The sequence below is a fragment of the Siphateles boraxobius genome, unplaced genomic scaffold (assembly GCF_051911475.1).
Source record: "Siphateles boraxobius isolate OS27281-9 unplaced genomic scaffold, OSU_SipBor_1 73, whole genome shotgun sequence".
Taxonomy (NCBI): Eukaryota; Metazoa; Chordata; class Actinopteri; order Cypriniformes; family Leuciscidae; genus Siphateles; species Siphateles boraxobius.
Window position 1 is genome coordinate 466,590 of NW_027509201.1, and position 23,702 is coordinate 490,291.

Genomic DNA, 23,702 nt, shown 5'->3' on the forward strand with positions numbered 1-23,702 from the left:
GACATCAAACATCTTTAGAAGAGATTAAGAGCTGAAATGCTAAATTAAACTCTTCTGACTTCTGTCACTTTCACAGGGATGAGAGAGAGAAGAGAGAAGCTGTCAAACACACACACACACACACCTATAAACTAATGTATCTATTCATTTATTAGTGTTTGCACTGGAAAAAAATGCTTTTCTTATTTAGTATTTTTGTCTTGTTTCCAATCCAAATATCAAAAAAATAAATAAATCAAGATGCATTTACTAGTTGAGTAAAAATAACATGATATATTATGTCTTGTTTTCTGGGGAAATAAATAAAAATGAAGTGTGTTTTTGCTAGTATTTTTCTTACTCCATTTGCAGATAACTATACCAATCATTTACTAATACTTTTGTAAATGCTTCTTGATTTAGTATTTTTGTCTTGTTTCCAATCCAAATATCAAAAAATACTTAAATCAAGAAGCATTTACTAAATTATTAGTAAATGATAAGTATTGTTATCTGCCAATGGAGTAAGAAAAATAATCTTAATTTAAACAGAAACAAGATTATTTTTCTCACCCCACTGGCAGATTATTTAGCTTTTTTTTAAGCAAAAACACACTTAATTTTTATTTATTTCCCCAGAAAACAAGATATAATATCTCATGTTATATTTACTCAACTAGTAAATGCATCTTGATTTAAGAATTTTTTGATATTTGGACTGGAAACAAGACAAAAATACTAAGTAAGAAAAGCATTTTTGCAGTGTGTCAAGTCAAACATCACTATTAGTAATGCTTAAAACAATACTAATCATTAGACTCTTTTCACTTGACACAGTAAGAACCATCTTAAATACCCTAATAACTACCATGATCTAAGCAAGCGACCATAACTATCAGTAGCAACCGCACAGCAAAACCAAAATAATCTCCCATAATGACTTAGCAAAAAACAAACACTGCTCACAATTTCTTCCCAAATTTTAGATTTTAGTAATAATTCAATTTCAAACCAGTATTGCAATACTATCATATATGGTCATATTTCACAGCACATATTATTCATTTGGAGTCAGGAGTCTGTGGAAGGACAGTAAAGTCATTTCTCTGGGGTAATTGATCAGAAGCGTCTCTCGTGGAGCGTCACACCTCAGTTATTCGCTTCTCTTCTCATTTCTAATGAGCTGTGCTGTATCTTTCTCTAGCCGAGAGTGAAACCGCCACGGTGAGGATCTTCCGTCTGCGTTTAGTTTCGCTGCGATGGCACAATCCTAACAGCAGAAACTATCAGCATAAATTCCCTTCACCTCCAATCAGCTCAACCAGACGCAGTCGTATTTTAAACAGGCTTAAACGCTCACGAGTCAGTGGATGTTTGTACATTCAGCCAATAATGATGACATCAGCTCGGGCTCATTAATCTCAGGCTCATCTTATCAAAGATCACATGTCAAAACAATCGATTAATGGCCTTTTCAAAAGCATATGAAAGATTATCAAAACATAAACTGGTAGGTTTTTCTCATCCAAAGTTTATTAAGATGGTGTAGTGGCTTTCTTATAAGCCCAGGAAAGTATAGTTAAAACAATGTTGTGGCGAACAGGACGGCCGAGGGACGTGAGGGAACGGCGCGAGGCCGGTGGTGCGATTGATAATGAGCAACACCTGTGAGCACACCGGTCTCGCATCTCTCACGGAGGAGCGGAAGCATAAAGGAGGAGCGACGACGTTGATGATCGAGAGAGGAACAGGCCTGTATTTTAGTTGAGTTTTGTTTTTTGTATTTGTGTTTTTATTTTAACCAGCAGTCGTCCGCGAGGGGCTGCTGGCCGTTATCTTTATTTTGGGTAAGCCAGCAGTCGTCCGCAAGGGGCTGCTGGCGGTATTTTAGTTTGTTTGGTTTTATTTTAATAAAGTATGTTTAAATGTTCGCCGGTTCCCGCCTCCTTCTTCCCTGAACATTGCTACACTGGTGCCGAAACCCGGGAAGAGGGAGGAACGCGCTGTCAGAGAGTCCTCGCCGCTGTGGGGAATCCGCAGTGCCATCGAGCATGGTGCGCGAGTCGCCGCCGCTCACCGTGGGCCGGAGCCTGCTGCCATCCGCCGAACGAGGGGAGGAGCAGGGAGCGGGGGACTCGCGGCCATGGACACTCGAGGCCGTGAGCTGGAGTGAGTTCCCGGTGGGACGGTCGAGCTCGCTGCCGGCCGCCTGGGTATTGGAGGGGCGGCTGCCATCCGGGAGAGAGAGGAGGAGTCGCCGCCACGGGCCGGAGCCTGCTGCCGTCCACCAGTGAAGGGGAGGAGCAGGGAGCGGGGGACTCCTACCGTCTGCCCAAGGCACCCGAGGAGCCGTCGCCGTCCACCGGGCGGCGGAGGAGCGTCGAGCCGTCCACCGAGGGCTACCCAGCGTCACCGCCAGGCACCGCGGAGGAGATCGTCCAGCTGGTGGGGGACCAGATGGCAGCGCGTTGTGGGAACCGGACCAATTTTTTTTTTCTTTTTTTTTTTTCTCCTCTCTCCCCTCTCTCGATCTGTCGCTCCTCATGCTTCCGTCTCCGTTTCCCTCGGCTTGTCGGTCCATACCCCCCAGGGATCGCCGCCGCCGGGGGGGAGTAGGCACCGGCTCGTGGGTACCCCCGGCCTGTGAGGGGCGATGGGGGTATGTGGCGAACAGGATGGCCGAGGGACGTGAGAGAATGGCGCGAGGCCGGTGGTGCGATTGATAATGAGCAACACCTGTGAGCACACCGGTCTCGCATCTCTCACGGAGGAGCGGAAGCATAAAGGAGAAGCGACGACATTGATGATCGAGAGAGGAACAGGCCTGTATTTTAGTTGAGTTTTGTTTTTTGTATTTGTGTTTTATTTTAACCAGCAGTCGTCCGCGAGGGGCTGCTGGCCGTTATGTTTATTTTGGGTAAGCCAGCAGTCATCCGCGAGGGGCTGCTGGCGGTATTTTAGTTTGTTTGGTTTTATTTTAATAAAGTATGTTTAAATGTTCGCCGGTTCCCGCCTCCTTATTCCCTGAACATTGCTACAAATGTCCACACAGCGGTATCCGTTTGAACAGTTTGTTGTCCATTTAATGAGATTTAGGGTAGACTGTGTACAGTTGAGACACCTTAAATAACTTGCGTGCGCAGCAAGCACAAGTTGTGATATTTGCTGTGCACATGTGTATTAGTGTTCTCTTTGATCGTGGGAAATTTGAACAACGGGGGCATCTCTGATCCGAAGATATCGGCAAAAGTGTTTTTACTAAGATAAGACTTTCACTTCACCATGCACACTCCACAGTGAAGAGCTTATTATCCTTATGTGACTGTTAAACGTAAATGGTATCACAAACAATATTCTGTGCCCTAAAAACTGGCATATTTCATGATATTGTGTCATGCACTAGAGATTGGCATGGTGTTATTTCAGTTAGGCTAATAGCTGGTATGATTTGCATTGAGATGATCTTATGGAAAGTTCCCCATGCCAATCTCTAGGTATGGTGAAGGGAATGTGTTAATGTGGGATATTTTAATTCCAAAGGCCAAGGGAACTTTATCAGGATGCATATGATCCCGGATCCATGAAATAACTGGCCTTTAAAAATAAAAATCTGCCTGAATCTATGGGAATTTAACACAGGGGTGTACTTACTTATGCAACCTGTATTTTAAGGAAGAACATTTATTTATTTATGATACATTATTCATACACAAAGAAAATTGGTGTCCTTAAAGGTTGGATTTTTCCTAATTTTTCTAATTAAGGCATTAAGATCAATTTCCAAAAGATGATTTTTTATTCCTCTTTTTAGGCAACTTTAGCATGAGTGTCCTAACTTATTCACATCACTGTATATGGCCATTTTTCCCTATGGTATTGATATCAAAATTGTGGCCAGTGAAAATGCTGAGTGGCCTGTAACTTTGGAAAACAACAAGCCACAGTGTTAATCTCAAGCCCTGCACATAATGCATAGTGGATAGGAAACGATTTAGACTTTGTAAATATGCTTTCCATCAGGGTGAATGAAGTCTGGTTGTGCGTTAAAGCCTATCTGCTCTGGCCCAGAGACGCGATAGCACAGAGCGGATCATACGCGCACGGCACAGACCACAAAACATATTGGACCCAGTTGAATTATACACAGAATGCGGTATTTAAAGGCAATATGGAGGAGAAACGGTTGGACAGATTCTGCATTAGAAACAGCACTGAATAGCAGAAGATAACCATGCACCAACATAACGTACACACTTTTCAAAACTACACATTCTCAGCATGATTATGATCTCTGTTTTGATTTAGTAACAGCTTCATATTAAATCTAAAAGGGGAATCTATTAGAAAACGTGGCTCAATGGCTCTGGCCGAGCTCCTGGAACGCTATTGGCTATTTTAAAAAAGGGGAGGAGCTTTCTTCCTATTTTTAGCATAAAATACATCAACACACTGAATAACGCTGCGCGTTTCAAGGCACTTGAGAGGGACTTTAATGAATGATTCATGCCGCTTCACCTTGAGTTGAACAAACACAGCATCATCTCACCGTTCTCGTAGGCTTTCTGCATTTGTGCTCGCCATGAGGAGACTGAGAAGTCTGTCACAGTGTCTATATCCTGATCCTCTGTAGATGTTCAAGCGGAAACTATTCCTACGGTAAATCTAGACATCACTAAAACTGTCACGGCCAACGTGCGGCGCTTGCCGGAGTTCAAATAGCAGATTTCAACAGAGCTTAGCCTCCACAGAGCTGCAGATTTGCATTTTGAGCCGTAAAGTTTTAGAAGACTGTTTGGAGGTAAACATGATGTTTTCTCCCAGTCGTAATCCCGTTACACTGATGCTCAGTCACATTAGTCATCCTGAGATATAGGGAAATGTCATGTGAGGAAAACTCATAAAGCACCCGTGACTAATAGCTCTATAGTCAAAACCTCGCTGAATTCAACACACTTGCTCAATTACACCCTCGGTCAATGTCAAATGTCAGTTTCTGATGAATGCTGTGGCTAACATGCAATTTTAGAGTAGGATTGTGATGGCTTTATCGAGCAACACAACCTGAGCATTTAATTCTTTATATACAGAGTCAAACCAACATTTATTACAACTTCAACATTTCTCACATTAGGCCCTATCACTGTTTATTCACTATAGTTTAATAAAATATGACAAGAACTCAGTTGATATTTCACTGGTTTTGTCCATCTTTCTGTTAGACTGTCTCATAAATGAGACAATTTAGCTCAGCCAATTACCAAGCAATGCTTAATTTTGTTCAGTCTGTGGTGTAAAAAGGTCGCATTAGCAATTAAAGAAAAAGAACACTTAAGCAAAACATGATGTCTGAATAATTTTTGGTCCCAAATTTTATAAAATTTCACTGGTAGTCACTGTATGAAGAATTTTTGGGTATAATATGTCACAGCTTACTTTATTTTGCTCTCGTCACTTACTTAAATTAACTATAGTGTCCTGCACTCACTAGAAAAAAAATTTATAAAAAATTATATCTGGTGTCTGAATAATTTTTGGTTTGACTGTATTTTTTGCACCACCACTGTATAATGAATAATAAATGCATGCACATAAAGACGATACAGCATGATCAGGTTCATAGACAGAGAGTCAAACTCAAAACACTGAATCATTGTAAATCTTTTGGTGGGATTTTGGTGGATATTTCATTGTAAGCTTGAAGTCTATTCAGATAGAGATAAAACACCCAAAGTCAGAACAGGCTAGTTTGCTTGCTCTAGGAGGATTCAGATATTTTGCTCCTAGTTTTGAAAGAAGCCTGAGGCAATATTGTACACAAGCACTATATGTTGGCTCCCTGAACCTCACATAATAAATCATACACACATTTCAATTTGAGTTTGTGTCTGACTCTACCGTGAAGCCGATAAAACATCACCAGCTAAGAGATTAAAGACATCTAACTTCATCAACACTGTGTCAGTGAATGAATGTGTCAGCGTCGTCACCAAAAGTCACGCGATTTCACCGTCTCCTGTTCCTCGAGTTACTATAAAACACCTTCACATCTTAAAAAAGCCTTTTGTTTTCATTTGCGCAGCATCTGTCATCTGTTGTGTAGGAGACGTGCGATTGTGACATCTGTTCCACCCGAGCTAATAATATCTCTCATCCGCCAAGAGCACATCAGCAGGATTTATAAAGCAAATAAGATAGAAAAAGCCAGCCTGAAATAAACCACTACTGACAAGATACACCAGTTTACTGACAAGGTGTGCAGTGATAGCGCTGTTTTCACTTTAACTCACTTATCTGAGTGTCAGGACCATGTTATCTAGGAACAACGGCACAATATCACAACAAAACAGACATAAAAGCAGCTGGAATTCATGCACTGATCTTATTCATCGGACTTTCAGTGCATTATTACTTTCCAAAAATATCAATCTTTAAAGTACTGTCATTATGCAGCATCAGACACATGGCCTGCGGAAACAAATGCACCAGAAATAATGCACCTTTCCTTATAAAGCACAAAAAACATGTTGAGGTAAGTCTGTGGAGGTTTTAAAGCACTCTTCCCATAATTCTCATCACCAACGGCGAGTCTGACGGACCAAAACAAGACAGCTTACAGACAGCTCACCTCTGAATAATTCAAAGAAACACCAGCTATAAAAGAGAAACTTTATAACTCCACCAAACAAAACACTACAGACCAGACGGAAAGGATGAAAAAAAACACCCAGTTCTTGATCAGAAAGCCATTCAGGCTCTGCAAACACTGTGTGATTGAATAAGGACGTTTGGCATTTTCTCTCTGGCGAATGGTATTAAGATTCATAACCTCTTGGTCACATTTTCTCGTAGACAAGCTCACCGAAAAGACCCTCAAGGTACAACAAACACCTTTTTCCATTTACATGGTAGAAATGTGATCTGCAGTTTATTCTGAAGGGAATCCAGGGATATTAACCCACAAGTGTGCAGACTGATTGAAGTCTGTGTTAAGACATGATTCATGTCCAGTGAGGATTTTGCTGAACTCTCCTGTTTCTGAGACATTTCTCGTCTTATGCCAAAGTAATTCCACATGAGTCTCTCCTAGAGTATCAGAAGAGATCTCAACAATTTGGCAGATGTATCCATGTTCATTTTACAGATCTATACTCTTACTCTGTCAACTACTCACTCATTAGTGAGCATTTGTATTTATCCAAAGGTATTTTAAGGAAAAACATTGGAATTTATTTATATATATAAATAAAACGAGTAAATTATGCATGATAATTTAGAATTTGCATAAAATGCATTTATAAATGCATGCAGTTGTAGAAAAAGTTTGAATGAGAGCTTGATTATTCTGAAGGTTTTAAATATCTTGAGGTTTTAAAGGTTATTTATGCCATATGTGCACAAAGGTGGTTAATAGGCAGTTGCTAAGCTGTTCTGAATAGTTGCTAAGTGGTTGCATGATAGAAATACAGAGAGCTAGACACAGAACACTCCAGCAGTGTAAGTTTAAGGGATTTTGGGGATATTTCATTATTTTTAACACAACCACATTGCATCACCTGAGCTATGAAAGAGTAAAGTCTGAGCAATACATTTTATATTTTCTTTTGGGAAATACAAAGTTCTGTCATGACTCATGAAACTGGCTGACAGGTCCTTAACTCAATCTGCTTGCAAACACATCATTCTCTATAGGGCACAGCTGATTAGTTGCAAAACCTTCAAATACTTGGTCAGCTTTTGCTGTAGCAGTGCAAAGCACTTTCAGAAACCCTCCCTTTTCCCCAGCTCCACCTGTATCAGCTACAGGTAACAGCAGCAGCAATAACAGTATCAGCAATGATAAAAATCAGCAGCAATAACAGCAGCAGCAATAACCAAAATCAGCAGCAGCAATAACCAAAATCAGCAGCAGCAATAACAGCAGCAGGAATAACCAAAATCAGCCTTAATAACAGCAGCAGGAATAACCTAAATCAACAGCAATAACAAATCAGCAGCAATAACGGCAGCAGGAATAACCAAAATCAGCAGCAATAACAGCAGCAGCAATAACCAAAATCAGCAGCAATAACAGCAGCAGGAATAACCAAAATCAGCAGCAATAACAGCAGCAGGAATAACCAAAATCACCAACAATAATGGCAGCAGCACTAACCAAAGTCAGCAGCAATAACAGCAGTAGCAATAAACAAAATCAGCAGCAATAACAGCAGCGGCAATAACCAAAATCACCAACAATAATGGCAGCAGCACTAACCAAAGTCAGCAGCAATAACAGCAGTAGCAATAACCAAAATCACCAACAATAATGGCAGCAGCACTAACCAAAGTCAGCAGCAATAACAGCAGTAGCAATAACCAAAATCAGCAGCAATAACAGCAGCGGCAATAACCAAAATCAGCAGCAAGAACAGCAGCAGCAAGAACCAAAATTAGCAACAATAACAGCAGCAGGAATAACCAAAATCAGCTGCAATAACAGCAGCAATAACCAACATCAGCAGCAATAACATCAGCAGGAATAACCAAAGTCAGCAGCAATAACAGCAGTAGCAATAACCAAAATCAGCAGCAATAACAGCAGCGGCAATAACCAAAATCCCCAACAATAATGACAGCAGCACTAACCAAAGTCAGCAGCAATAACAGCAGCAATAACCAAAATCACCAACAATAATGGCAGCAGCACTAACCAAAGTCAGCAGCAATAACAGCAGTAGCAATAACCAAAATCACCAACAATAATGGCAGCAGCACTAACCAAAGTCAGCAGCAATAACAGCAGTAGCAATAACCAAAATCAGCAGCAATAACAGCAGCGGCAATAACCAAAATCAGCAGCAAGAACAGCAGCAGCAAGAACCAAAATTACCAACAATAACAGCAGCAGGAATAAGCAAAATCAGCTGCAATAACAGCAGCAATAACCAACATCAGCAGCAATAACATCAGCAGGAATAACCAAAATCAGCAGCAGGAATAACCAAAATCAGCAGAAATAACAGCAGCAGGAATAACCAAAATCACCAACAATAACGACAGCAGCACTAACTAAAATCAGCAACAATAACAGCAGCAGGGATAACCAAAATCAGCAGCAATAACAGCAGCAGGAATAACCAAAATCAGCAGCAATAACCAAAATCAGCAGCAATGACAGCAGCAGGAATAACCAAAATCAGCAGCAATAACAGCAGCAGGAATAACCAAAATCACCAGCAATAACAGCAGCAGGAATAACCAAAATCAGCAGCAATAACGGCAGCAGCACTAGCCAAAATCAGCAACAATAACAGCAGCAGGAATAACCAAAATCAGCAGCAATAACAGCAGCAGGAATAACCAAAATCAGCAGCAATAACAGCAGCAGCAATAACCAAAATCAGCAACAATAACAGCAGTAACAATAACCAAAATCAGCAACAATAACAGCAGTAGCAATAACCAAAATCAGCCGCACTAACAGCAGCAGCAATAACCAAAATCAGCAACAATAACAGCAGGAGCAATAAACAAAATCAGCAGCAGCAATAACCAAAATCCGCAGCAATAACAGCAGCAGCAAAAACCTAAATCAGCAGCAATAACCAAAATCAGCAGCAATAACAGCAGCAGGAATAACCAAAATCACCAAAAATAACGGCAGCAGCACTAACCAAAATCAGCAGCAATAACAGCAGTAGCAATAACCAAAATCAGCAGCAATAACAGCAGTAGCAATAACCAAAATCAGCAGCAATAACAGCAGCAGGAATAACCAAAATCAGAAGCAATAACAGCAGCAGCAAAAACCAAAATCAGCAGCAATAACAGCAGCAGCAATAACCAAAATCAGCAGCAATAACAGCAGCAGGAATAACCTAAATCACCAACAATAACGGCAGCAGCACTAACCAAAATCAGCAGCAATAACAGCAGTAGCAATAACCAAAATCAGCAGCAATAACAGCAGCAGGAATAACCAAAATCAGAAGCAATAACAGCAGCAGGAATAACCAAAATCAGCAGCAATAACATTAGCAGCAATAACCAAAATCAGCAGCAATAACAGCAGCAGGAATAACCAAAATCACCAACAATAACGGCAGCAGCACTAACCAAAATCAGCAGCAATAACAACAGCAGCAAAAACCAAAATCAGCAGCAATAACAGCAGCAGCAAAAACCAAAATCAGCAGCAATAACAGCAGCAGCAATAACCAAAATCAGCAGCAATAACAGCAGCAGGAATAACCAAAATCACCAACAATAACGGCAGCAGGAATAACCAAAATCAGCAGCAATAACAGCAGTAGCAATAAACAAAATCAGCAGCAATAACAGCAGCAGGAATAACCAAAATCAGCAGCAATAACAGCAGTAGCAATAACCAAAATCAGCAGCAATAACAGTAGCAGGAATAACCAAAATCAGCAGCAATAACAGCAGCAGCAATAACCAAAATCAGCAGCATTAACAGCAGCAGCAATAACCAAAATCAGCAGCAATGACTGCAGTAGCAGCAGCAGCAATAACACTGTAGCAGATCTATTCGGCCAAGTCCAAACCTATTTACATTGTCATATCCATTTCCATCCCAAACACTCCAAGAGTTTTCATGACAAAAATGTTCCTCCATAAATAAATAAAAAAAACACAAATCACACACCACTGAACTGATATGAACAGACACAAACCACTAAAATCCACTCTTCTTCAAGGAACCAGTGTTTACCTGCGGAATCCTCCAGTAATGTGGACGGTGGCATGTGGGTTTACATTGATAACAGCTTCTTCCACTATAATCTTCAGTGCGGTGGCCTCGGTCCTGCTCACCGGCTTACTGATGTCCTCATAGAACAAGAACCCTGCGACAAGAGTGGATGAATACAAGATTTACTGAAAAACACCCAAGAAGTGTTGCACAAATTAGACTTTTACACTGTCTGAAGAAAACGTGAGACGTGTTTACCTAGGAAAACTCTCCACCATGATGCTATTTTTTTTATGCTACCCAGCAAGCAATTTTGCGTTTAAAAGATGTCTAATAGCCGTCCAAACACAGCTTAGACGTCTAGGCTAAAACAACGCAAAATTTGGGCTGTCAGTGAAAATTTAATAGACATCTAAACCATAGCCCAAAAATAGACTCGTCATCAACAAGATAAAGAAATGAAATGAGTGAAGTAATAAAACCAAACACCATGTAATCACTGTTTACTTTGCTTTAATGATGGAATATCATACATTTCGCAAGTTATTTTGGTAATTTTTTATGTAACCAAAGTTATTATGTAACCAAATTCAAGCTTATTTTGGCTAGAAGTGGGTTCCCCATAGCCGGACTATATTGGGTCTATGGTTAACCTAGACGGTGAATAATGGCTATTGTTTGCCGGGAGTGTTCAGAATTAACTAATTATCAAGATCATGTGAAATAAAACAAACCAGTCTACACCTTAATATGCAATTAAAACACACAGATCTTAAATTTAGGCCTAAATATTTGTGTGTAGAGTTTAGGGGGTTCATCACATCACTAACACTAACTATTAGCAATAGTAGTGATGGTTGAACTAGCAACTTTACTGTTAATTATGGGTTATTCTCAAATTAGAGTTCAATGCCGTCTACAAATATGACGCCTGCACTTTCATGCTGTTCTGGACGGTTAAACACCATTAAAAGTGATTTAATAGTGCAGTTTCAGCACTGAACCTATCGCCAAAACACACAATCCAACAGTTTCACTATCAAGTGTTCATTAGCTCATTCTCTATTTGTTCAACGAGTGTCTCTCATTAGTGATTTGTGTGAGAAACATTAATTACAGAGCTCATTTCCTCTTGAGATCACACACACACATCCCAGGGCTGTTAACCTTCTTTCACTAACAAAATTGGTAAATATATGAATCATACCATAATTGGCTACGGAATTTACCTTAAAGAATAGCAGCACGTGCACAAAATCAAAATTGGTACTACCGTAAAAAAACCTTCTTTATGAGTGTTATTTTTTTATCTTTATAAGTTTTCATATGGGCTTGTTTGATCTGCTTTCGAATATTGTAATCTCCTTCGCTGTGCTGTTGTCACACTTAATGGAGCAAAGTAGCAAAGTAAAAATCACATTCATTTTTTACATAGAGAAAATTAGTTTTAGTGATAAAGCAATTTGAGTGAGACTTAAAATAATCTGCCAAATGCATAAAAATAAATGTAAAATGTAAGTCACCCAAAATACTGGAGAGATCCATCAATCAAAGTCTCGGTTAGCAAACGGGAATTTATAGTTATATATTTGTATATAAAATAATATTTTGCAAGAAAGTTAAAATATAATTGTTCTACACTACTGCTCAAAATTATGATTTTTTAATGTTTCTGAAAGAAGTCTCTTCTGCTTACAAAGGCTGCATTTATTTGATCAAAATTACAGTAACGTTTTTGAAATATTATTACAATTTAAAATAAGCGTTTTCTATGTGAATATATATTTAAAAAAATGATTCCTGTGATCAAAGCTGAATTTCCAGCATCATTACTCCAGTCTTCAGTGTCACATGATCCTTCAGAAATCAGTATAATATGATGATTAGATTCTCAAGAAACATTTATGATTATTATCAATGTTGAAAACAGTTGTACTGCTTCATATTTCAGTGGATCCATGTTTTTTTCAGGGTTCTTTGATGAATAGAAAGTTGAAAAGAACAGCATTTACATAAAAAACAAATCTTTTTAAAATATGAATAAAACCATGACAAACTTTTTTATATATTGTGCCATTTCAATAATAGATAAAGCACTTTTAGAGAAAAGCATCATATTTAATGACATTCACTGAAGGTTTACACTTGTTTTCAATCGTTATGTTTTGTATAAGTGAGAATTTCAAATTATAGCCATCACAAACACACAAGCAGAGAAATCTCTACCAGCACCGAGACTCTTCCAACAAGCGAGCGTCTGCACCGCCTGGAAATCTGCAAACCAAATCTGCATAATTGTTTGAAGCCGGCGTGTTGTTTATAGATCAGCAGGTCATAAATGAGCGCCTGAAGACAGCAGCGGAAAATTACGAGGCCTGACGACAGTAGCGATGTGAGTTGGGAAACAATCTCTGCCTCATTAAACTTTCCTCTTAGAGTAGATTTTCCAAAACAATCAGTAATTAACAACACAACCCTCAACATCATACATCCATATTAGGACCCGAGGCCATAAAACAACGGGTCAGGTAAGGTAATCGCTTTAAAAAGTAACAATAAAATCATATCATAATTCATAGGCGAGATGACAGCGGGAACACGGCTGGCCTTTTCTCAGTCTGATTGATGAGCTCTTAATGTATAACCAGCAAAACTGTCACATTTTCCCACGTCCTCGCGACTCCCAGGAGGGTTTTAAAACAGTATGTGATGCCCAACCGGTCTCATTGATAAGCATATTTATATTCCAGGAGGTTTTGGTGCACAACACTCTCAGACATGACAGATCTGAAAAGCGGTGAACATGCGTTAAACACAGTGATTTCAGCAGCACAGAAGCCCTCTGTCCCAGACACACACACTCCGAGGCCGGGGACTGCATAGAAATGATGACTGGGGTTTGGCAGGAACATTTATCATGTCTCTACACTGTGTTTTTATTCTGAGAGTGAAAGAGTGGGAGGTCTGGCTTAAATAAATTCAAATGAACTCGGTAAAAAAAACAGAGATGGTAAACTGGGACTCTTCAGTCATCTCAATGGAAGAAACTCTCCCAATGAATCTGAATCCACACTATATTGTTTTGGACACATACACTGGTGAATATTTATGTGCATGGTAAAAACATTGTATTCCTGGAAGTACATTAGAGTAACTAGTAAATACAGGGCTGGGAATTCTATAGTACAATATTTATCTGCCGATTCAATATGTACTGCGATTGTTTAAAGTCAATAATTTTGTCCTTTAAAAGTCATCTATGATCACCAAAATTACATATTTAAAAAAAAATGTCCTAAAAAAATTCTAGCTTGAATGTAACTCGACACCCTTGCCTCATTTAGTAAATCCAGTTCTATGAATATGCAAATGAGCCCCACCTTTGTGACGTCAGAAACACCAGCGATTTCAAACCGGGTTTTTGAGACTTTCTTTGGTTCACTGCAGTTTTAAAGAGTATATATATATATATATATATATATATATATATATATATATATATATATATATATATATATATATATATAGGGTGTCGAGTTACATTCAAGCTAGAATTTTTTTTTAAGACATTTTTTTTAAATATGTAATTTTGGTGATCATAGATGACTTTTAAAGGATAGATGACTTTTGTATATATATATATATATATATATATATATATATATATATATATATATATATAACATATCACCATGGTATATGTCCAAAAATGTGTTTTTATAATAGGACAATGTCCAAAAAGCCATTATAATGCAATGATATTCTGTTTACTTTGGGTGAATAAAAATGTATTTTACAAATTGCGATTCATGCAACAAGCGATTTTTAAATCATCACCCTGCTGAAAAATAGCTTTTTAAAAACGAATACGTCAACATGCGATCGTCAACGAGTGGATCTCTGAGCTTCTGTGAGTGAGTGGAGGCGGGCTCATTTGCATATTCATAGAACCACGTATACTAAATGAGACCAGTGTCAAATTACATTCACGATATTTTAAGGCATTAAGATTTTTTTTCCAGGAAAAAACATTTAAATATGTCATTTTGGTGATCAAAGATGATTTTTAAGGGTTAAAATGATTGACAACAGGGAGACTTTAACAAGTCTGAACTCTGACGTGTGTTTTTACATCATTGTTTACCTGCGGTCTGCATGCGGTTCAGTCTGATACTGGGTTCAGACAGAACCTGTTCAAACGTCCTGAATCCTCTATAGTACCAGTTCTCTGCGGTTTTGGGTCCGACCCCGAACACACTGCTGAACAACTGAGACACAAACATTATCAGACGCACATAAACACACACACACACACACTCATTTCTACACCTGCTAAGCTCTGAAGTCCCAGAGAGATTTACTTTACCTTCATAGTTCGGTACCGCTCGTCATTCAGTGTGTCTTCAGCTCTGGAGGATGATCCGCATTTAAAGATCTCCTAGATAAAGACCAAGACACTGTCACGCACAAACAGTTAAATACAGTTTAAATCCTGCTATGATTGAACACGCTAACTGTAAATAATCTGCACACACACCGTCCGGGTTAATTGCAGCTTAATTACTCTAATGAAATGCTCATTGCGTTGTCTCCCATAGCTCTGGCGCTGTTGTGTAGATGCTTTATTGACTGTTTTACAGTTTCTCCGCCTGCAGGAACCACAACCAGTGTATTAATCACATTCTGAGTGAGTTGGAAACACATTTATCACTGTAAATGTGGACGCTAATGACTGACTTTCCAATCAAACGCACTTCCTTCCTATTAATGCGAGTCAACTTAAATTGCGCACAATTCAATATCATCAAAGAAAAGTAAAGCATTAGATTATTCACAAAGAGCAATAGAGTTAATTTAATGTGTTACTACTGAACACACTGTCAGGAATCCTACAACATTTGTAACACATCACTCAATCATTAAAAGCTAATCGCCTTTAATTTTTAAAACGGTATAATATTACAAGCTCTTCTTTGTAGTCTTCAGACTTAAGCTGTCAAACAAACACAGACTCACAAACACATCTCTGCTCAAATATAAATGTAATTATTATTATATACATATAGGTCCAAATAGTACATAATTATATGAAATCTGAATATAATCTATAAATCCTGCATATCACAAACACTACATCTCCAAAGTTTGGAATAATTAACATTTTTATTGTTTTATAGTCCCTTCTGCTCAACAAGGCTGCTTTTATTTCAGCAAAAACAGTAATATTGTGAAATATTTAAATTTAAAATAACTGTTTCATAATAAAAATGTATTTATATATTTGTTTTTAATGTTGTTTATATGTCTATGTGGTGTTTTTAAAATGCTTTAAGACAAATGTGTAAAAGTCGACAGCATTGCTGAGTATTTTCTCCTTAAAACTGCAGTGAACCAAAGACAGTCTCAAAAACACGGTTTGAAATCGCTGGCGTTTCTGACGTCACAAACTACCTTGTAACCAATCAGATCAACGTGTGATCGTCAACGAGTGGATCTCTGAGCTGAGTGAGTGAGTGGAGGCGGGGCTCATTTGCATATTCATATAATCGCACATACTAAATAAGGGAAGGGTGTCGAGTTACATTCAAGATATTTTAGGGCATTACGTTTTTTTTCAAAGTAAAAACGCTTAAATATGTAATTTTGGTGATCAAAGATGAGTTTTAAATTTTTAAATGATTGACTACAGGGCAGGGGTGGAGCTACGGGTGGGCCTTCAGATTCAGGGAAATAAATTAAAAATTTGATAATACAATTTTATAACGTTAAAAAATTTTCAATAATTATTGTAAATGTGATTTGTTTTTTCATGCATTAAAACTCTACGTAACTCGTCTCTTCAGTTACGTCACACGCCAGCGCCCAGTAGTAATGTTCTTCTTCATGCAAATATATGGATTTCAACTAGCAGCGCCCTTTTTATGTATTACAAAAATGGCTAAACCGCTATCTATGATGCATTTAATAAAGAAAAACATCTTGCCAAAGATGACAGGACGCCGTAACAACTTGACACTTTTGTCGTATGAAAAGAGAACTAACAGAGAGGCCCACTGTGGCATGATTATGCAATATTTTTTGCATGTGATATTTGTGAGCAAGGGGTTATTTATTAAATTAATTCTAAATTAAATATATTTAAATACTAATACAAAAACAAAACAAATAATACATTGACTTGGGTATATTGGCCTATTATTTGCTCTAACGTTCACGCAAAAACTGTCATCCTGACTGTCTGTCGACCTGAGCACAACAGAGATAAATACACACACTCTTCTGAGGTTTATACTGTAGCCTTGTGTAATTAAAATGTATTAAAGCTGAAATCCTAAAAAAATTAAAATAAAACATAGGCTAACTTTTCCTTTTGTTAACGAACTGCTGCGTGCTCGCGTGGCAATGGCGAGGCCAAGATTTCACGTTTTTGGTTTGTTTCTCGTCAAACCCAGTGTACATTCAGAACAAATATAGCACGATTTGCATGGGTTTATTTTATGACATTTAAATCCTCTTTTTTTTTAAACGGCATGAAAGCGGAACAGGGATTTTTTTTTAAATGTATTTTTGTGTTCCAAAAAAAAAAGGTAATAGGGCTTTAAAGATGCAATGTGTGATTTTTCAGCGGCATCTAGTGGTGAGGTTGCGAATTGCAACAAACAAAAGTTACGGTGGCCGACAGGAAAATATGTCAGCAGAGAGGAGCCAGTTCAGCAATGAGCTTTCTTTACAAGGATAAATTAAGAAATGATGTTTACTTAATTATTCAGTAAAACTATATGTTATTGCGAATATTATTGTTACTTGTTCATCATTGTGTCAGTGTTTTATTCGCTGAACTAAGCTTGCTTCCTTGCACGAAGAGCAACATAGTAACGAAACGCGTTTGTCCGTTTAGGGCCACCGTAGAAACATGTCGGCGCATTTCAATGTAAGGGAACCCGTTGTGTGTTCGCTGTAGCGCTGTGTGTTCGCTGTAGCGACGCTAGAAAAATGACCACACAATATGTCGACCTCCATAGAAGGAGCGCCCGCGGTTATGGAGATATAAATTTCTCATTCTAAGGTAATAAAAATATAACGGTTCATTATGCAAGGTCTTTATACACCACTGAAAACATAGTTATGGATCTTATATTGCATTTATGTCAATAGATCCTCAGAAATATTACACAATGCACGTTTAAAACAACATCAAGGTAAGTAAATAATTACTGAATTTCCATTTTTGTGTGAACCGTCCCAAAGACAGTCACAGAAAAATTTTGAAGGGGTAAATAAACTTTAAACAGATAAAATACATCTTTTGCTAAGCAACGAAGGCCTATGCAATGGCTTTAAAACCAAACGAATTCACTAATTTATGAGATCTCTATTTCACCTTTTTTTTTGTAGAATCGTAAGGGAATTTTTGTTCATTCATATAGCTGCCTGTTACCAGGTTATTTCCAAATATGTGATATATATTACACATATATAACCAAATATGTAAATATATTTTTTAGGTTTTTAAATCGGTTGGTGTTGTTGGTTAATGTTGTAAATGCATTTGTCTTGTTCTTATCTGTCGTTTTTGACTTACTTGAATTGATATTGTCACGTAATATTGTTAGATTAAATAGCGTCATTTGAACTTGCCATACCTTGACTTTTAGTAAATTGGCGCCACTGAGAATTGGGTCCATAATTTTTTTTCTACCAAATTAAGCCAGTTGAAAAACATTGGATGATGCGAATTATTCCGGCCCACCCACACTTTCAAAATCATATAAATTATTAATTTACAAAATTACAACTTACATTTTTTCACTCTACTGTACTGAGAATCTTAGGGGAACATGTGCTTAACTGTCATGACAATAATTTTTTATAACAATAATTTCTAGATTTTAAAGTATTACCCGGGCATGTTCTTGACAGGTTGATTCCGATGCTTTATCTAATATAAAACCTAAAAAACTTCGGTTTGTGAAATGTTTTGTTTTTCTTTCAGCACAATGTCTGTCTGTTTCCCCCTAAGGAAAATAAACAGCAGTGATGTGAAGGTGTATTAAACCCTCAGCAGGAGAAGAGCTGCTCTGATGACCTCAGACGGTCAGCTGACTGATGATGCGGTTTCAGAGAGAGTGTGTGTGAGAGTGAGTGACAGTGTGTGTGTGTGTGTGTGTGTGTGTGTGTGTGTGTGTGTGTGTGTGTGTGTGTGTGTGTGTGTGTGTGTGTGTGTGTGTGTGTGTGTGTGTGTGCGCGTGAGTTATTGATTGAGTGCATGAGTGAGTGAGTGAGTGAGTAAATGTGAGTGAGTGAGTGTGTGTGTGTGTGTGTGTGTGTGTGTGAGTGAGTGAGTGAGTGTATGTGAGTGAGTGTATGTGAGTGAGTTAGTGATTGAGTGACTGAGTGACTGAGTGTATGTGAGTGAGTTAGTGAGTGAGTGAGTGAGTTATTGATTGAGTGAATGAGTGAGTGAGTGAGTGAGTGAGTAAATGTGAGTGAGTGAGTGAGTGAGTGAGTGTGTGTGTGTGTGTGTGTGTGTGAGTGAGTGAGTGTATGTAAGTGAGTGAGTGTATGTGAGTGAGTTAGTGAGTGAGTGTATGTGAATGGGTGTATGTGAGTGAGTTAGTGAGTGAGTGTATGTGAGTGAGTGTATGTGAGTGAGTGAGTGTATGTGAGTGAGTGTATGTGAGTGAGTTAGTGAGTGAGTGCGTGAGTGAGTGAGTGTATGTGAGTGAGTGTATGTGAGTGAGTTAGTGAGTGAGTGAGTGAGTGAGTGAGTGTATGTGAGTGAGTGTATGTGAGTGAGTTAGTGAGCGAGTGAGTGAGTTAGTGAGTGAGTGAGTGAGTTAGTGAGTGAGTGAGTGAGTGTATGTGAGTGAGTGTACGTGAGTGAGTTAGTGAGTGAGTGAGTGAGTGAGTGTATGTGAGTGAGTTAGTGTATGTGAGTGAGGGAGTGTATGTGAGTGAGTGTATGTGAGTGAGTGAGTGTATGTGAGTGAGTGTATGTGAGTGAGTGTATGTGAGTGAGTTAGTGAGTGATTTAGTGAGTAAGTGAGTGAGTGAGTGAGTGAGTGAGCGTATGTGAGTGAGTGAGTGAGTGAGTGAGTTAGTGAGTGAGTGAGTGAGTGAGTTAGTGAGTAAGTGAGTGAGTGAGTGAATGTGAGTGAGTTAGTGAGTGAGTGAGTGAGTGAGTGAGTGAGTGAGTGAATGTATGTGAGTGAGTGAGTGAGTTAGTGAGTAAGTTAGTGAGTGAGTGAGTGAATGTGAGTGAGTTAGTGAGTGAGTGAGTGAGTGAGTGAGTGAGTGAGTGAGTGAGTGAGTGTGAGTGTATGTGAGTGAGTGAGTGAGTGAGTGAGTGTATGTGAGTGAGTGAGTGAGTGAGTGTATGTGAGTGAGTGAGTGAGTGAGTGAGTGAGTGAGTGAGTGAGCGTATGTGAGTGAGTTAGTGAGTGAGTGAGTGTATGTGAGTGAGTTAGTGAGTGAGTGAGTGTATGTGAGTGAGTTAGTGAGTGTATGTGAGTGAGTTAGTGAGTGAGTTAGTGAGTGAGTGAGTGTATGTGAGTGAGTTAGTGAGTGTATGTGAGTGAGTTAGTGAGTGAGTGTATGTGAGTGAGTGAGTGAGTGAGTGAGCGTATGTGAGTGAGTTAGTGAGTGAGTTAGTGTATGTGAGTGAGTTAGTGAGTGTATGTGAGTGAGTTAGTGAGTGAGTTAGTGAGTGAGTTAGTGAGTGAGTTAGTGAGTGAGTTAGTGAGTGAGTGTATGTGAGTGAGTGAGTGAGTGAGTGAGTGAGTGTATGTGAGTGAGTTAGTGAGTGTATGTGAGTGAGTTAGTGAGTGAGTTAGTGAGTGAGTGTATGTGAGTGAGTTAGTGAGTGTATGTGAGTGAGTTAGTGAGTGAGTGTATGTGAGTGAGTGAGTGAGTGAGTGAGCGTATGTGAGTGAGTTAGTGAGTGAGTGAGTGTATGTGAGTGAGTTAGTGAGTGTATGTGAGTGAGTTAGTGAGTGAGTTAGTGAGTGAGTTAGTGAGTGAGTTAGTGAGTGAGTTAGTGAGTGAGTGTATGTGAGTGAGTGAGTGAGTGAGTGAGTGAGTGAGTGAGTGAGTGAGTGAGTGTATGTGAGTGAGTTAGTGAATGAGTTAGTGAGTAAGTGAGTGAGTGAGTGAGTGAGTGTATGTGAGTTAGTGAGTGTATGTGAGTGAGTTAGTGAGTGAGTGTATGTGAGTGAGTGTATGTGAGTGAGTTAGTGAGTGAGTGAGTGAGTGAGTGAGTGAGTGAGTGAGTGAGTGTATGTGAGTGAGTGAGTGTATGTGAGTGAGTTAGTGAGTGAGTGAGTGAGTGAGTGAGTGAGTGAGTGTATGTGAGTTAGTGAGTGTATGTGAGTGAGTTAGTAAGTGAGTGTATGTGAGTGAGTGTATGTGAGTGAGTGAGTGAGTGAGTGTATGTGAGTGAGTGTATGTGAGTGAGTGAGTTAGTGAGTGAGTGAGTGAGTGAGTGTATGTGAGTGAGTGAGTGTATGTGAGTGAGTGAGTGAGTGACACACACCTCAAGGATGGCTTTGCTGTGTTCCCCCAGACAGGGCAGGCGCTGCGTCTCCTCCAGGTGTTGTAAAGGAGCACAGAGACTCTTGAGCACCGAAGCGGCCCTTCGAAACGCCAGACACGGCCCTTGGTTCCCAACGAACTCCATGTTCTCCGCCAGGACCTCCAATGCATCCTACGGCACAGAGACAGTGAAGAGTGACGCAGCAGATGAAGTGTGAAAAACACTGGAAAAATGAATCAGGATAAAATGCAAAAAGGTCAAATAAAAGGCAGCCGGAGAAAACAGAGAAGAGAAGAAAGAAAGAGTCCTGTTACCATGCCAACGGTGTGTGTGTGTGTGTGTGTGTGTGTGTATGTGTGTGTGTGTGTGTGTGTGTGTGTGTCTGTGTGTGTGTGTTGTGTGTGTGTTTAAGTGTGTGTCTGAGAGAGAGAGAGAGAGAGTGAGAGTGTGAGAGAGTGAGAGTGTTATAGAAAGTGTGTGTGAGAGAGAGTGTGAGAGAGAGAGAGTGAGAGAGTGAGAGTGCGATAGAGAGTGTGTGAGAGAGTGAGAGAGAGAGAGAGAGAGCGAGAGTGAGAGAGTGTGTGTGTGTGTGTGTGTGTGTGTGTCTGTGTCTGTGTCTGTGTCTGTGTGTGTGTGTGTGTGTGTGTGTGTGTGTGTGTGTGTGTGTGTGTGTGTGTGTGTGTGTGTGTGTGTGTGTGTGTGTGTGTGTTACTATCTTGGAAGTAAAGTTTTAACTTCAGGCATTCGGAAGCCTGTAAATCAAGGTTTTGAATTTAAAAAAACAGAGGGGATAAGAAAGAAAGAGTCCGGTGTAGGTTTACACTGTCTGCGCACTGACCCGTGCCGAAAGCGGACAGCAATCACAGCGCCTTGGCACTCTGTGTGTGTGTGTGTGTGTGTGTGTGTGTGTGTGTGTGAGGCACTCGCTCCTCTGTATTCCTCCCATCATGCTGTGCTTCTGTGCCAGGGTGTTTTTCAGATGACCTCACAGAGACTCGTGGGTCTGTGATCAGTGGAGAGGAACCTGTCATTTTCCACTCGTTCACAAGCGTTTCCCGAGGGCCGCTGGCACACACACACGTTCACACAACAACATATATTAAGAGAGAGATGAACAACAGTGTGCTGTTCATCCGTTTATTTAAATCACTCTTTTAAAGTGAAACAAACCCGATTAAAGTTCAAGGCAAAAGCTTGGGCACGTCTATTTATTCCTTTATATTCTTATTTATATAAATTGTACAGTGATAGTGCCATGAAACCTGTGACCATCGTGTGGAAATGTGCTTAATTGTCAATGAAAAGTTAATTAGTAGTGTGTTGAAACTGAAAGTTATGGTAAGGGGCGGGACATTTCCCAAACACACTCGAATCGCTCTACCAATCACAACACACTGCTCCAGGCGACCAATCAGAGCACAGTGTGCTTTCAGAAGGAGGGGCTTCATAGAGACAGGAAGTAAACAGAGCGTTACTGACAGACTGGGAAGAGAGGAGCCGCAACAATGGAGAATATGAGGAAAATAATCAATATTCAAGCCTAAAAACAACATCAAGACTGAAAAGGGCATAATAGGTTATCTTTAAATTCAAAACACATGCACACACACATACACATTTAACTTTTAAAAAATTAAAATACTCAAATATAATCTGACCTTATGCACTTCTCAGTGTGCTTCATTGGACTAAAATGCCTGTTAGAATATGGGGAAAATAATCAACATTCAAGCAGGGAAACGTGTTCTAGTAGAGCCCAAAAACACAATAAAGATGCCACTAGCTTGAAGGAAACTCTATTGCCCCCTTGAGTACTGAGGTTTGTCAGGAACACCACCACACATTTAATATGTACAACGGGCCGGTGTGAATCAATATATGCACCCGCTTAGTTTTCATGACATGAATGTGCTCAGACATATTTAAAAACCCTCTCAACCATGACATACACAACACCCTTGACACCAAAAACACACACAGTCTCGGTTACATGTACACACACACGGGGCTCCTCTCGTACTGGTTAATGAGAGCAGCGAGCTGGTAATGCCAAGGTCAGGGGGTCGAGTCCAGCTGTGCCCTAAGCATGTGTCCTGGAGTGTGAGGACAGCGGGAGAGTGTGTGAAAAGTGTGTGTGTGTTTGAGCTCCTGCTGTGCCAAAGGAAACTCACTTGAGAGCACTTCTAACAAGAGAACTCAAGACGAGATCTGCTGCAATGATGAAAACACATCTCCAGTGTCCACTGATATAATGGCATAATATTATATTAGTATTGAGCATTTTATGAATGAGTGGGAGTCTATGCAATAAGATATTCTATACTAGTTTGCTGAAGACCAAAGTTTAGCTTGCAAACATCTGCAATGCTAAATGTTGATTTTTTTTTTCTTATTGATTTTTTTTTCCCCCAGTAGAGAATTAAAATCAAACTCATACTCTGGGTTTATCTGAAGGTTAGTCTGAAAGAGCATTTGATGTATATTGCACACAACAATGGCTGA

The 23,702-nt window shown here is 39.4% G+C and overlaps 1 protein-coding gene across 1 annotated transcript in view; it reads right to left on the reverse strand.

The window, feature by feature from the left end:
- Nucleotides 1-23,702, reverse strand: part of dntt (deoxynucleotidyltransferase, terminal) — a 184,088-nt gene that overhangs the window by 132,023 nt on the left and 28,363 nt on the right. The window contains exons 4-7 of the mRNA XM_077217389.1: nt 21,201-21,371; nt 15,036-15,107; nt 14,814-14,937; nt 10,691-10,823 (exon numbers count right to left, since the gene is read on the reverse strand). Coding sequence (XP_077073504.1) covers nt 10,691-10,823; nt 14,814-14,937; nt 15,036-15,107; nt 21,201-21,371 — 500 coding nt within the window. The remainder of the gene's footprint in view (nt 1-10,690; nt 10,824-14,813; nt 14,938-15,035; nt 15,108-21,200; nt 21,372-23,702) is intronic.